General features: G+C 38.9%; 1 protein-coding gene across 2 annotated transcripts in view; it reads left to right on the top strand.

Annotated features, from left to right (window-relative positions):
* Positions 1-904: 904 nt before the first annotated feature.
* Positions 905-15,627, top strand: part of LOC122639456 (RNA polymerase II C-terminal domain phosphatase-like 1) — a 52,213-nt gene continuing 37,490 nt past the window's right edge. For both annotated transcript variants that reach the window (XM_043832322.1, XM_043832321.1), the window contains exons 1-9: positions 905-1,717; positions 2,739-3,215; positions 3,875-4,085; positions 4,299-4,456; positions 4,574-4,644; positions 4,826-4,931; positions 5,867-5,950; positions 6,253-6,798; positions 6,904-6,967. In XM_043832322.1, coding sequence (XP_043688257.1) covers positions 1,463-1,717; positions 2,739-3,215; positions 3,875-4,085; positions 4,299-4,456; positions 4,574-4,644; positions 4,826-4,931; positions 5,867-5,950; positions 6,253-6,798; positions 6,904-6,967 — 1,972 coding nt within the window. In that variant the 5' untranslated portion in view covers positions 905-1,462. The remainder of the gene's footprint in view (positions 1,718-2,738; positions 3,216-3,874; positions 4,086-4,298; positions 4,457-4,573; positions 4,645-4,825; positions 4,932-5,866; positions 5,951-6,252; positions 6,799-6,903; positions 6,968-15,627) is intronic.

The following is a 15,627-nucleotide window of genomic DNA, read 5'->3' as shown; positions in this document are numbered from 1 at the left end:
TCTTGTGCTCAATATTGTATTGCAACTTAATTAGCTTAGTCATTCCAGTAATTCTTAAACTCTTCCATACCTTTATTGGAATACCATGTGGACATAATGTTTTATCGATTTTCATCTTCTTTAAAGCTTCATTTATACGTAAAATTTATAGTTTCTTGATGGTCATTAAAATATTCTAAAACGGTATAATTTATATGGGAAAGAGATCTCTACTTGGTCGCATAGTTCTACACAAGCATCTGGGCCAATGGGTGAGCACGCCTGAGTATCTACCTAGGGGCTGAGGTGTCAGCTCACGGTGCCCTGAGAGACATAAGTAATACCCCCAAGTATAGATCTTTTTCCCCACTTTATTAATGCATATAATTTGATGATTGGCCCTTAGATTCTCTAAAACAGTAATTTTGTTTTGGTGGGGTGGGGGGTGGGGGTAGGGGTGTAAATGAATAGTCAAAATCTGTTTTCGTATCTGTTTAGCACTATTCGAATCTATTCAAGAGCTAAATGGATGCGGATACAGATAGGCTATAGCTATCCAAAAAGCTATATTTACATGTAAATAGATAAAATATCTGATCCGAATCCGTTTAGCACTATCCGAATCCATCCAAAAACTAATCAAATGCGGATGCGGATGCAAATATAGCACTATCCGAGCTGAATCCAATCCGTTTACATCCCTAGATGGGGGTGGAAGATGTGTGTGGTGTTATTGGGTGTATTAGGGTGGAAGGAAAGAAAAGATTTTGACTGATTTGAATTTTATAAGAGAGTAATCACATGATTAGCATATGATAGGCGGGTGTATTGCTGACCAGGATAGACGAACGCAACTATTCATTCATTAAATTAACGAAAAGAAAATTAAAGAAGAAACTGACGAGTTTGGGGCGTTTGGGCTAATATTTTTGGGTGGAGAATTTTTATTTCCTTTGGACCCTTTTCCCTGTTATGGTGGTGTACTTTGGAATGGTTTGGACTTACTAGGGTTTTCATTTTTTCTTTCCGCTTCTCATCGAACCCTAAAATCAGAGACTGGTTCGAACATTAATTTCCGGCCGATTGATCGATCTGTATCGCTGCTGATCGTCTTCTCAGACCTAAAATCTCAGGAACAGAAGACACAAAACAAAGAAAAACAGAATTTTTTTGGGTGTAATCGATAAAACTTGGTGAGATCGGCTCTTAGATCAGCGGAAAAATGCATGAAAACCGAAATTCACCTCAGATGAAATCAAAGCAAATCTAAAGCATCCTTGACGTTCCCCATATTTTTTTTTTCCGATGGGCAACAAAACCCTATCTGGACTCCTGAAAGAATCTGTATTTCTCCTCTAATGATGAAACCAGGACTTCATTTTTTACTGGACAACCGTTGAAAGGGAAATCTCAGCATCGATTTGTTTAATCCAAGCAGGACTTTTGATTTTGGAGCAGTTATTCTTTCTGGGTCTGCCTTAAAATGTTCAAATCGGTGGTTTATCAGGGCAATTCTCTACTCGGAGAAGCAGAGATTTACCCTCAGAACCAGAAAATCGACATGATGAACAAGGAAATCAGAATCGCTCACTTCTCACAGCCGAGTGAGAGGTGTCCACCACTCGCAGTTCTTCACACTATCGCCCCCTGTGGCATTTGCCTCAAAATGGAGTCGAAGGCGCTGTCGGGAGATTCGCCGTTGTTGTCTTTGCACACCTCTTGTTTCAGAGAGAACAAGGTACCGCCAAACTCAAAGTGAAAATCAGCTCATCGGAAGAAAATTGCTGTAATTTAACTTCCTACAAACCCGACAGGATTCTGAACTTCACTGGAACAGTAAACCCTCCAAGTGACATATGAGTCTTGACAGTTCTAGTAAATTAAGTAGTTGCTTCTAGCTTTGCTGTTTCTATGCATTTAATTTTTTTCTCTCTCCACCATCTTTTGGACTTTGTATGAACTGCTGAACTCTGCCAGGACATGCCTGAAGGGGAACGTATTCCATCCGTCTGAGAACTTCACTTGCAAAAGTATAGTCGTTTCTAGAATTAAAAGTAGTATGATATGTGGAGTCCTACAGATGCTAAGAAGATAATGTGTGGTGTCCAGTACTTTCTTATAAATGCTGTTAGGATTGTGGTGTAGGTAGAGGGATGGTTCCCCCTCCCCCTCCTTTTTTTTTGTTGGTTAAGTTAAATCACTCTCCAATTTCCCCATCTTGATGCTAACAGACAACTTGCAGCATCCTCAATTTAAATTTCTAGACTTGATCATGCATTATTGATGAAGGTTCAGTTATCTTCATTCATTCTTCAAATTATGTTTTAAAAATGGCTGGGAGCATGTTTAAGCTAATTGTATGCAATGAACATCATCCGGACCCTTGAAACCTAACATAAATTATTATAGCAGGTACTGGATAATGTTGCCTGATCTGATGCTACTTTTTCCGATAGAATTGGTTAACTAAGATGTTATGGACATTGCCTCATCATATAAAAGACATGTACAGTTATCGAATAAACACTTAATGTGGTAATTATGGATATATTCTCTTAGGTAAGGTTTAGAAACGTTTAACGTCTAGATATACCATGGATCTTTCTTTCATTTTTAACATTCATGGTCTACAATATGTCATCTATACCAATGATGCTTGTTTTGTAACCTTCCATTCTATGTTTTTTCTTTTTCAAAACCATGATGCATCTTCTTGCTTACATAGTTTTTGATGGTGCTGGGTTCATCTGCGCTTACAGACTGCAGTTATGCCTCTTGGGGAAGAGGAGCTCCATTTGGTGGCCATGTCTTCAAAGAATAAAGATGAACAGTATTCATGTTTTTGGGGTTTCAAGGTTGCACCTGGACTTTATAATTCTTGCCTCGTCATGCTGAACCTTAGATGTTTGGGCATTGTATTTGATCTCGATGAGACACTAATAGTTGCAAATACAATGCGCTCATTTGAGGACCGTATTGATGCCTTACAGCGGAAAATAAACACAGAGGTGGACCCACAACGCATTTCTGGTATGTTAGCAGAGGTCAAGCGGTATCAAGATGACAAGATAATTTTGAAGCAGTATGCTGAAAATGATCAGGTTATTGATAATGGGAAGGTAATTAAAGTTCAATCCGAGGTTGTTCCAGCTTTGTCCGACAACCATCCGTCAATTGTTCGGCCACTTATAAGGCTGCAGGATAAGAATATTATTCTGACTCGCATCAATCCAGTGGTATGTACTTTTCAATTCCAATTCAATGGAAGGCCCATAATTTAATTGCAGAAATGCGCATTACTAACCCCACTGACACACAATAACATAAACACAAACATCAGCACACATGCAGGCTGCATTTGGTGGAGATATATTTTTGACTAAGGGAATATTTTGTCTGAATTTCGTTTTGTAAATCAAGCATTGTTTCTTGGTGTCCTACTTTCATGCTCTATAAAAACAATGCTTTAGACGCTTCACAATAAATTGGGAATGTCCGCATGGTTATCTGCACTGTACAGTTGATGGTTCACTAATGTGATATTTTTGTGCCAAAAATTGATTTAATTCAGATGGTTGTACCTGTTCAGTGATCAGCTGTTGTTTTTGTCCCCTTCCCCTGGCATAAGGAAAAATAAAGGTCCCTCTACTTGTTTGTCCAAAAGGGTCTATTTTAGTATTTAGCTACTAGGTTCATCAATTGGAATATTTATCACTTACCTAATGAAACTCATATCCTGGATTTGTATTAGCTTGATTATTAAGCTTGCAAACAGCATATTCGAAATATAACCTTACTAATTAACTTTCTTGTGATATGTGTTACATCTTATACAAATGTTTGTCCAGATCTTAACTCATGTGCGGGTAATAAAATGGATTTTCCTTCCTTACAGATTCGTGATACAAGTGTACTTGTAAGGCTGAGACCTGCATGGGAGGATCTCCGAAGCTACTTAACTGCAAGAGGTCGCAAACGTTTTGAGGTTTATGTCTGCACAATGGCTGAAAGAGATTATGCCCTAGAAATGTGGAGGCTTCTTGATCCAGAATCAAATTTAATAAACTCGATAGAACTGTTGAATCGCATAGTCTGTGTCAAGTCTGGTAAGTCGTGAACAAAGTATTCTTCTTTAGTTGCATGGTTGCTTCTCATCTGTGGCTTGCATGTGCTAATGGGAAAGTCTAATGAAGTTTCACCTTGTGATCTGAGCTCTGTAGAGTGTAGACAATGCCACTTTTACTCTTTATCTATTGTTGAGCTTTCAAGTGTACTCTTACCTTCTAAATTACCCTTGTTCCGTTTGTGTGTTTTAATAGGTTTAAGGAAGTCTCTGCTCAATGTGTTTCAAGATGGAATCTGCCATCCTAGAATGGCATTGGTGATTGATGATCGCTTGAAAGTGTGGAATGAGAAAGATCAACCTCGGGTGCACGTTGTTCCTGCATTTGCTCCATACTATGCTCCTCAAGCTGAAGTATACCAGATTCCTCTACAAACTTTACAACTGCATTATTCTCAATCTATAAACATGAAGTTTTGTTTACTCTTTCTCAAAAGAAACTGCTACTTATCATTACAATTCCACTTGCAGGCAAACAATGCAGTTCCAGTCCTATGTGTTGCAAGAAATGTTGCTTGTAATGTTAGAGGTGGTTTTTTCAAGTAAGAAAATAAAAGCCATTTCAATTATATTGTTTGTCATTATTGGGTGTGACAGCCTACCAACCTTTGCATCCATCATTTGTCATCTTTATACCCAACTATGGAAGTCCTAAACCCCCTTGATGTGGAATTGCAGAATTCCTGTGGCATGACATTATCTTGCTTAACTTAATTTTGACAGAGAGTTTGATGAGGGTCTTCTACAAAAGATTCTTGATGTTCGCTATGAAGATGACATGACAGATATTCCTTCTGCTCCTGATGTGAGCAACTATTTGATCTCAGAGGTAAACCGTGATAGAGTTTGATCTCTCTCTCTCTCAAAACAAAAGCACTGTGCTGGACAATATAAAAGGAATCATCTAAGAAGTGGGTTGCACCTACGAATACATTAGAAAACATTGACCTGATTGAATAATTCTATTCACTCCATTATGTCTCATTATTTGACTAAAATAGTGGGGCTGTCTCCCTTCTTATAATGTCTCAATATTCCTTCTGCTTCTCATTGAGTGTATTTTTCTTCGCGAGGTTGTCTCTCTTCCCCTTTTGATTCTGGTTCTTTGTGCTTTGGGGCCCTCTTTGATTCTTGGGGCATGGCCTTTAGAATTTAGTGGGGCTGCCCTCTTTGTATGTTCATATCTTTTGTTTCTTTGCAATAAAGGACTCTATGTGTCCAAAAAAAAAAAAAGTGAGGGCAGGCCTAAAACGACTTTGGGAGAAATGGTGAGAAAAGAGTCAAAAGACATGCATGGATTAGGGTTGATGTCTAATATGGTTTTGAACAAGGATCCATGTTGCTGACCCCATTTAGTTGGGATAAGGCTTAGTTTAGTTGAGTTGAGTTGCATGTCTCATTATTTGACCTATAGTCAGAGGAAAACATGGCCATGGTCCATAGACTTTCTACAGAATTTTTTCCTTGCTGGATTCTTTGAATGTGATTAGGTCTCATTATATGAGCCTTGCTCTCTCTATATCTCAGCATATGTTGTTTTATTCATATGAATATGACTGACTCTATATGACTTGCGACCCTGACAAAAAAGTTGGACCTGTATTATTTCAAGTCACTTGACCAAGGGAATGCTGGCTAATCCCAGGTCAAATTTGGGATGCTGGTTCTGGAATGTTAACTTGGAAGACTGTTTATCAAACTTTTATTTCAGATATCTTGTTAGTGTATCAAGTAACTGACACCCTCCGATGAATTGCTGTTCAGGATGATGCTTCTGCTTCAAATGGAAACAAAGATCCCCTTTGTTTTGAGGGAATGTCCGATGTTGAAGTTGAAAGAAGACTAAAGGTTATTTATATTATTGTTTCTATCGATGTCCTTGTATATTTGCTTATGGGGGTTATGTGAAAAGATATCTCTGTATTGGAAATATACTGAGGCTAATATATGATCTAGATCCTTGAAATATGTTCTCCTTCTATTATGCATGTGTTCTTTTTGGAGAGAAATGTCCGGCTTTTAGGCCAAATGATCTTCCTTTGTTATTCTGTAGATTGGACTTCATTTTTTCAATCAAGAAAATCGGTGTCCAAGTTTGCATTTAAATATGATGATACTGATGAAAGTTTGAATTCTATTTGAGCATTCAGGATGCAATTCAAGCATCTTCCCTGGACCCAAGGCTTGCCCCTTCCCAACATGCAGTGACGTCTTCATCTGTTTCAATTTCACAGCCAATTTCTCAAGGACCAATTTCTTTAACTAATAAGCAGTTTGCTCAAGCAGCCTCATTGGTTCATGTGGGCCTTTCAGAATCTACATTGCAAAGTTCTCCTGCTAGAGAAGAAGGCGAGGTCCCAGAATCAGAATTAGATCCTGATACAAGGAGGAGACTTCTTATATTGCAGCATGGGCAAGACACAAGAGACCATACCTCAAGTGAACCGGCATTTCCAATAAGACCTTCTCTACAAGTTTCAGTCCCACCTGTCCAATCACGTGGAAGCTGGTTTCCATTGGAAGAAGAGATGAGCCCTAGACAACTGAACCGAGCAGTACCCAAGGAATTTTCTTTAGAATCAGAAGCAATGCATTTTGATAAGCGGAGATCTCATCATCCTTCTTTCATACATGGAGTGGAGGGTTCTATTTCTTCTGATAGAACTCTTAATGAAAACCAAAGATTGCCTAAAGAGGTATTTTTCTAGTTTGACCTTATACTCTTGACTTTGCTGCTGAAACATAATGTGAAAAATTGTGGTTGATTAAGCACAATGATCTGATGGACTGGTCATATGCAGGGACATAATGGAGATGAAAAGTTGAGGTTAAACCGATCAGTATCAAGTTTTCAATCATTATTAGGTAAGCTGTGATTACAATATAATTGCTCACTAGAAATGGTGGCTAAATTTGGACGTTGCATTCAGAATTTAACCATATCTGATTCTTTTTTGTGGCTCTTGTTGCTATTAACTTTTGGAGGTTTCATGGGTTGATTTTTGGTTTCATATTGTGTAGCTTATTTTATTACTTGTTCATTGTTGTCTTGTATTCCATTTGCTATGAGTTTTTAACTGTCAATTTCAAATTCTTTGTTATACTTTTGCTTAGTGGGCTGATCATGTGCCTGTTACATAACAATGCTGTATTTGAGATGTTTACTAACTGTCACACTTGGGTGGAAATTTGATGCATTGAAGTCTTGACCTTTATTGTCCTGTGATTTGTATGGTGGTTGACCTTGTGGCCACCACTGTCTATAGTCAGTTGAGATCATCCAGAATAGCATGCTTTCCTTTTGGATGCATAAAACAAATTATCATTCCCTTTTTATATTTTTGTGTGTGTGACATAGTTGTCAAGGCGTCGTTTGCTGGAAGGGCACCTTGGTTGCTTAGGCTCCTTATTGGTGTCGCCTTATTTTTCCCCCCTCCAACACCTAGGGTAGCCTAGACGCTACTATGATGTGTAATAAATGATGTTAACTAGTTACCATGCATGATTTCATGGACCTTTTGTCAGAATCAGTACTTTGGAATTTTTTTTCTTCTGGCAAGGCATGGTGATGCAGGAGCAATTTCTTGGACTGGGTTACACCCGTTGGAGGACCCATATGAAGACGAACCGGGTCCATGGGTTTTTAGATTTAGTAGGCTATTTAGGAATTATTTTATTTGGGAAATATATGTAATCTTTTAATTTGGGTAGCAATTTGAGTTTTATCTAGTCTATTTTTATTAGTCTAATTAGGAAGTAGATTTTAATTCTGTTTTAGACTTCAATTAGGACACTTAATTTCTTTTTATATAAATATGCTTGTAACCCAATTCGTTGGGCAGATTGAATAGAATGAATTGAAGTTTGAGTTTGGTTGAAGCCTGTGGGCTGGTGCGTGTGCACTCTTCCCCCTTCTTCTTATGCGATTCTTCTCTCTCCCCCATGCAACTCTGATTTTTCCCAGCTTCCCATCTTCTCCTAACCGGCCCACCACCAAATTGGTATCAGAGCCGAAGGATCCATCCTCCTCCCCATAATCTCTTTCCCTCCCTTCCCATTACTGTTCTACGGTAACAACGGTAACCATATCTCTTTCCCTTACTGCTGCAACCTTTCTGACACCAACCTTTTCATACCCACAGAAATCATCTCTTTATTACTCTACCTTTGAAACCCTAACCCCATCCCATCTTTCATTGAAACCCCAAAATTCTCCTTTCAGTTCCAGACTTCCAGTGACCAACCTTCCCTTTCCCTTCTTACACACTGTAACAGTGAAAATATATATATATATATATATATATATATATATATATATATATATATATATATATATATATATATATATATCAAGGCGGGAAGTCGACCATGGCATTTTAGAGGGTCGAAAGGCAAGGCGACACCACCATGGCGGCAAGGTGACCGGCTAGGCGTCCAAGGAGCCTGTACGCCATGGCGTCGCCTTGATAACTATGATATATATACTCGTACCTGGTTCCTCGCCGCAGTCGTCGACTCCACCTCCTTCGAGATTGCATTCTCCTTGCTGAAGTCGAAGCCCAGAATCCACGTTAAACTCGAACTCCTCCATTCGCTGCAGTTTGTTTGCCTGTAGAAGACTGAGTTCATCACATCTCTGCCTCCAAACGATAAGTCTCTCTTTTTATCTCCTGGATTTTCCAGAATTATCCCCACCCATTTAACGTCTCACTTTTCAAACCTTATATTTATTTAATCTTTTTAATTTTCTCCTATTTCCCATAGTACCCCTGCCCCCCACCTTATTCCTTATAAAATTTTCTTGTTCTTCCAAGTATGCCCCTCCCTCTCATGGTTCCATTATGTTTTTTTTTAAGTTTCCCATAATACCCGTCATTGTCTTTTATCACCTCATCCTGTTTAATTTTATTTCGTTCCAAGTAGATTTCTATTTACGATGGCATTTGACCATTAATTGTAATCTCTTTTGGAGCGTTTCGCAAAGAAATATCAGGATGGATTGTCCGATATCAAATCAGATTTTCGGGATCTTCAATTGGATTTTCGAATGTGTTTTCGAGAGCTTACAGATAATACCAACCGCTTCTGTGATAAAGTGTGCAGCGTGCTCGAAGCCTCAGAGGACGAGTCAGTGGTGATAGACAAAGAGGACAATGCAAACGTTGATCAAGCAGAAGTGAACGGTTCGATCAAGGTTGCAGTTGAAGAATTGATCGACTGTCCAATTTCAGTTGTGAAACCCCACGATCAGATTACCATCGAAGAGATGTCATTTCCTATTGACCATCAAGAGATTGTGACGGTTGATCGTGAGATGCGCTGGATCATCGCCCCATCAAAGCTGTTGATTGTGGATGCTGATCGAGTGGTGTTGATCCTTTCATTTTTTAGAACTCGTGGTCGAGTTTTATCAACGCCGGGAGAGTTGATGCAGGAGCAATTTCTAGGACCGGGTTAAACCCGTTGGAGGACCTATATGAAGACGATCCGGGTCCATGGGTTTTTAGATTTAGTAGGATATTTAGAAATTATTTTATTTGGGAAATATATGCAGTCTTTTAATTTGGGTAGCCATTTGAGTCTTATTTAGTCTAATTAGGAAATAAATTTTAATTCTGTTTTAGACTTCAATTAGGACACTTAATTTCTTTTTATATAAATATGCTTGTAATCCAATTCGTTGGGCAGATTGAATAGAATGAATTGAAGTTTGAGTTTGGTTGAAGCCTGTGGGCTGGTGCGTGTGCACTCTCTCCCCCCTTTTTATGCGATTTCTTCTCTCTCCCCCTGCAACTCTGATTTTTCCCAGCTTCCCCTCTTCTCCTAACCAGCCCTGCACCACATGGCGGATCTATTACCATACCCAGCCTCCTGTCTTGCACAGAAATGAAATTTCCAAGTTCCCAGTTCGATTTGAATACCCATTAAAAGGGGGTGGGGTGGATCCCAGGTCAATTTCATATCATGTTTTTAATCAAATGACTAAAAGTAGTATTGGCACCTATTGTCGAACCCAGCCTCCTGTTTTGCACCGAAATGTGACTTCCAAGTTTCTAGTTCCATTGCATGGGTAATGAATTACTAAAAGCCCCCTTGTATGACAAACAGTCACTGTAACTACCCCATGTTTAAATATGATTAGCACCATTAATACCCTTAAGAACCTTGAAATTAATATCTCAATTGATTGTAGAATGCGGTAGAAACAATCATATATTTGTCTTGGTATCAAGGCAACATATAAGTTCCATGCGAGGGATTCATGCTTCTTTCTCACAGGTGTAGCATCATGGACTTATAACCAAAGGACGGATTTCCCCATGGTGTGAAATTTTCCCAACTCTTGGAATACTTGCATTCATAACTAGAGTTTTCTTCACTAATTATCTTAAAACTTTAGGATCATGAGAAACTTGTGAACCCTCAATTTAAGTTATTTTTTGCCCCATCCCATCTATTTGAAATGAGGAATCTATGCTTTATCTTCAGTTCACTACACCTTGCTTTTGTATTCTACCCTTAAATATCTAGAGTAAAAAGGGCATACCTGATGCAGGAGAAGTTCTTTGGACTGGGTTGAATCCATTTGGGAATCCATACCAAGATAAACCGGGTCCCAACCTTGTTCTGGTTCAATAGGGTATTTAGGATTTATTTTATTTGGAAAAGATATGTAATCTTCTATTTTGAGTAGCTATTATACATGTAGAGAAAATTTTCAACTTTAGTTTTATTGAGTTTCTATTTTTGTTAGTCTAAGTTTTAGGAAGTAATTAGAAGTCTTTGATTTTTGGGTTTTATTAATATACGTGTAACCCAACGATGGGAGTAGATTTTGATAATGAAAAGATGAGTTGAGTGTTTGGGTTGAAGCCTGCATGGCTGATTGTGTGAACTTCCCCCCCCCTCTTCTGTGCAGTCTCTCTTATCTTCTTCTTCTTCTATTTCCTTCACAGTGTGACCCCTCTTCTTCCTCCTCTCCCTTTCCCCTGCAATTTCCTTTATTTCGTTTCTTCCCTATCCTATTCTTGCGGTGACAAGAGCCTGCAAAGAGTGTATCGATCTCCCCTGTTCTTTCCCTTTTCCTTCTCAGATCTAGTTTGTTTGTTCCTCATACTAGAGAGAATCAAACCCTAGAAAATCAGACCCTAAAGTTCCTCCAACCTTGAGAATCAGACCTGCTCTAGGAAGTCCCTGAATCTGTCCGCCAGGTCAGGGGTAACAGAATATTTAAACTTCAGTTAACCATCTTTTGAGATTGATATTGCTTATTAGAGACGGAGGTTGCGATTCTGCGCCCTCAGTTTCAGGTTGATTGGGTTCCTCGTGAATTAGTTCTTGAGCCTGCAACTAGTTCCTCTTTTGGCTGGGTTCTGGTTGAGTTTGAAGGGAGGAGATAATTACCCCCATCCCACGATCCTTCTTTCTATTAATTTATTCCCTCACTTTCCAATTTTACCCTTCCATATTGTCATTAACCCCTTCTATCCTTTAATTTATGTTGTTTCCAAGTTTGTCCCTACATAATAAAGGATAATTCCCTTTACATCCTTTCTTCTTTGCCTTCCTAATTAAGCCTTCGAAATTCTGATTATTTGCAATCCTGCCACTCCCCTTGCAATTATAAAATATTTACAATATTTCCATTTCTTTCAGTTGTGGCACCGTGGGTTACTTGGATGGGCCCATAAGAACCCAATCGGGTATTTTTTGAACCGGGTTTCGCATCAATTGGTATCAGAGCAAACCTGGTTGATGGATTTAACTCTCTTACTGGCATAGTTCAAAAACTCGTTTCGTCTCGGTTGAAATCTCGAATATTTTGGTCGAGTCGAAACGAAACACAAGTTCGAATTGAAAAAATGCAATATTTCAAAATTTTTGGAAATCTCGGTCATCTCGTTTTGCAAATTTAGGTTATTTCGGCATTTTACGCTCACAAATGGCCAAGCAAAACTCATAAAAAAAATACCATATTTCGACGAAATTTCAGTCAGACCGAAACACCGAAACAAAACGAGATTTTAAACCTTGCTTACTGGAGATCCGTTAACAAATTCAACTAATGCGAGAGAAGCTTGATGAAACTCAGCGACTATGCATGGAAATTCGGCGAAAATGCAGGGAAATCAAGAACCAATAACTGCTCACATCTGATTGTATGGACTGTTCTTCGACAACTTGATCTCAGTCGTTGAGCAAAGATGGAAGAGACAGAAGATGAGCCACCAATGATGGAAGGTGAGATGGTGCCGATGGTCGTTGAAGATCAACTTGTGGAATAGAATAAACCGGTTGATCTCTTGAGTGAACCGGTCGATTTTATATTTCGAAGTCACTACTTCAACAACAAACTTTGTGTCACAGATTTTATATTGTTCGATCATGGTTTAATTGATGATTTCATACAGCCAAGGATTTATGCCGATCGATTGGTGCTGATTCACCCGTTTTACAAAACTTGTGGTTGAGTTTTTATCAACACCAAGGGAATTTATGCAGGAGAAGTTCTTTGGACCGGGCTGAATCCATTTGGGAACCCATACCAAGATGAAGCGGTCCCAACCTTGTTCTGGTTCAATAGGATATTTAGGATTTATTTTATTGGGAAAATATAGAGGGCGGGCCTTGGTGCAATGGTAAGGTTGTTCCATTGTGACCAAGTGGTCTCGGGTTCGAGTCTGGAAACAACCTCTCTGCGAAAGTAGGGGTAAGACTGCTTACATTATGACCCTCCCTAGACCCCAAAGTGGCGGGAGCCTCGTGCACTGGGTACGCCCTTTTTTTAAAAAAAATTTGGAAAAGATATGTACTCTTTTATTTTGGGTAGCTATTAGACATGTAGAGTTATTTCCAATTTGAGTTTTATTGAATTTCTATTTTTGTTAGTCTTGTTGATGATTGTTCTGGTGGAATTGTCCTGCATGCTCTATACTATCAAGTTTTCCTTGAATGGAAAAGGTAAATTTGATCATTGCCAAATAGCATTGATACCCTATGAGGTTTATAAAAAGTAATGCTTGCTTTCTTTTCATCAATGGAAGTCAACGAACAGGAGTTTTTCCATCTTCTTTTCTTCTGCATTCTCAACAGGAAAGCATCAACAAAACTGTCCTTCCATATAGATCGTCGTGGCATGAACTCAGAATTTCTCCGCTTTGATTGCGTATAAGTTTTAGGAAGTAATTAGGAGTCTTTGTTTTTTGGGTTTTATAAATGTGTAACCCAACGATGGGAGTAGATTTTGGTAATGAAAAGATGAGTTGAGTGTTTGGGTTGAAGCTTGCGTGGCTGATTGTGTGAACTCCCCTCCCCCTTTGTGCAGTCTCTCTTATCTTCTTCTTCTATTTCCTTCACAGCGTGACTCTTCATTCTCTCCCTTTCTAATGCAAAAGTCGACTTCGAACCAGGGAAACCAGTAGGAGATCAGCAGGTTCAATACCGTAAAAGGAACAAAATTGAATAACTCAAACTCTTTTTTTATTGCTATTTTTCTGTTTATTTATGAAGGAGAACATAAAGGATAAGGAAAAGAAGCATAAAGGGATATAGAAGGGGGGGAAAGGATCAGCTCTCTTAGCCCATCATCCTCTCACCCACGGTCTCTCACCGTTGCCACCTCTCACAGCTTCAATTATAACTCTTTTCTCTTCAATCTCTGTCCTCTTCTGCTTAACCACATACATGTATTTCTAATAAAACAATCCAATCCTAATCTAAGTGAGAAACTAATTAATAAAACCTATAAAATAGAAACTAATTTTAAAATAATAAAATCCCACACAAGACCCATAATTTCCCTAAATTATAGGGGTGATTTCAAGCTGCGATATTCCTCTAAAATCTCCTCCATGCAAAGGCCATGAGGCCCACCAAAATATTAGGAATTTATTCTCAAATAGGTTAGCCGATATGGCTAGTCTCTTCCCAAAAGGAAACTGGTCGATCCCTAATTTATCTCCAACTTCTTCACCATGCAAGCTGTCTGTGGGGCCCAAGAAAAAGCTGTTGGTTATCTCCCAAGTAGGGCTAATCAATGGCATATATTCTAGAAATATTTAGGCTGCAAAATACTGGTTCGATGAAGAAAAAAATCTAGGCAGATTTCTGCCATCGATCTGCATCACTTTCCCCTGCAATTTCCTTTATTTCATTCTTCCCTATTCTATTGTTGCGGTAACAGCAGCCTGCAAAGACTGTAACGATCTCCTCTGTTCTATCCCTTTTCCTTCTCAGATCTAGTTTGTTTGTTCCTCATACTACAGAGAATCAAACCCCAGAAAATCAGACCCTAGATTTCCTCCAACCTTGAGAATCAGGCCTGCAACTAGGGAGTCCCTGAATCTGTCCGCCAGGTCAAGGGTTACAGAATATTTGAACGTCAGTTACCATCTGTTGAGATTGATATTGCTTATTAGAGACAGGTTGCGATTCTTCGCCCTCTGTTTCAGGTTGATTGGGTTCCTCGTGAAGTAGTTCTTGAGCCTGCAACTAGTTCCTCTTTCTGCTGGGTTCTGGTTGAGTTCGAAGGAAGGAGATAATCACTTCTTCTCATGATCCTTCTTTATATTAATTTATTCCCTCACTTTCCAATTTTACTCTTCCATATTGTCATTAACCCCTCCTATCCCTTAATTTGTTTTGTTTTCAAGTTTGTCCCTACATACAACAACGACAACAACTCAGCCTTATCCCAAATTCCCAACTAAATGGGGTCAGCTACTTGGAACTTGCAACGACAAAAGATTAATAGAGGTAGAAAGGAAAAAACATAGCCAGCAATATTGACACAACTCAGCATTATTCTAACTAAATGGGATCAGCTACATGGATCTTTGCCCTCCAATCAGCTCTATTTAAGGTCATACTTGAAACAAGACCTAAGCTATGCATGTCTTTCCTCACCACTTCTCCCAGGGTCATTTTAGGCCTGCCCCTAGCTCTTTTAGTACCTTCAATCTGAATCAAGTCACTCCTCTGAACTATAGCATCCAAAGGCTTCCGTTGAACATGACCATGCCACCTTAGACGATTCTCTCGGAGCTTATCTTGAATTGGGGCAACTCCCAAATCAGCTCTAATACTAATCATTCCTTTTATCTTTTGGTCTTTCCTAGTTTTGCCACACATCCATCTCAACATCCTCATCTCTGCAACACTTAGCTTATCTATATGGTGTTTCTTAACTGCCCAACATTCTGCACCATACGTCATAGCCGGTCGAATGACAGTCCTATAAGATTTTCCTGTAAGATTTAAAGAAATATGCCGATGACATAGCACCCCAGACACATATCTCCACTTCAATCATCCTATTTTAATCCTTTGGGCAACATCGTCCTCTATATCACCTTCTTTATGTATGATTGAGCCCAAATATCTAAAATAGTCACTTTGTGGGATCTCCTTCTCAGCAGTATTCACCATCTCATAATAAAAGATAATTCCTTTTACTTCCTTTCTTCTTTGCCTTCCTAATTAAACCTTTAAAATGCTGATTATTTACAATCCCGCCACTCCCCCTT

This window comes from Telopea speciosissima, chromosome 9 (genome assembly GCF_018873765.1).
Source record: "Telopea speciosissima isolate NSW1024214 ecotype Mountain lineage chromosome 9, Tspe_v1, whole genome shotgun sequence".
Lineage (NCBI taxonomy): Eukaryota > Viridiplantae > Streptophyta > Magnoliopsida > Proteales > Proteaceae > Telopea > Telopea speciosissima.
The sequence above is the reverse complement of the archived record's forward strand: the minus strand, read 5'-3'. Positions and strand labels throughout refer to the sequence as shown.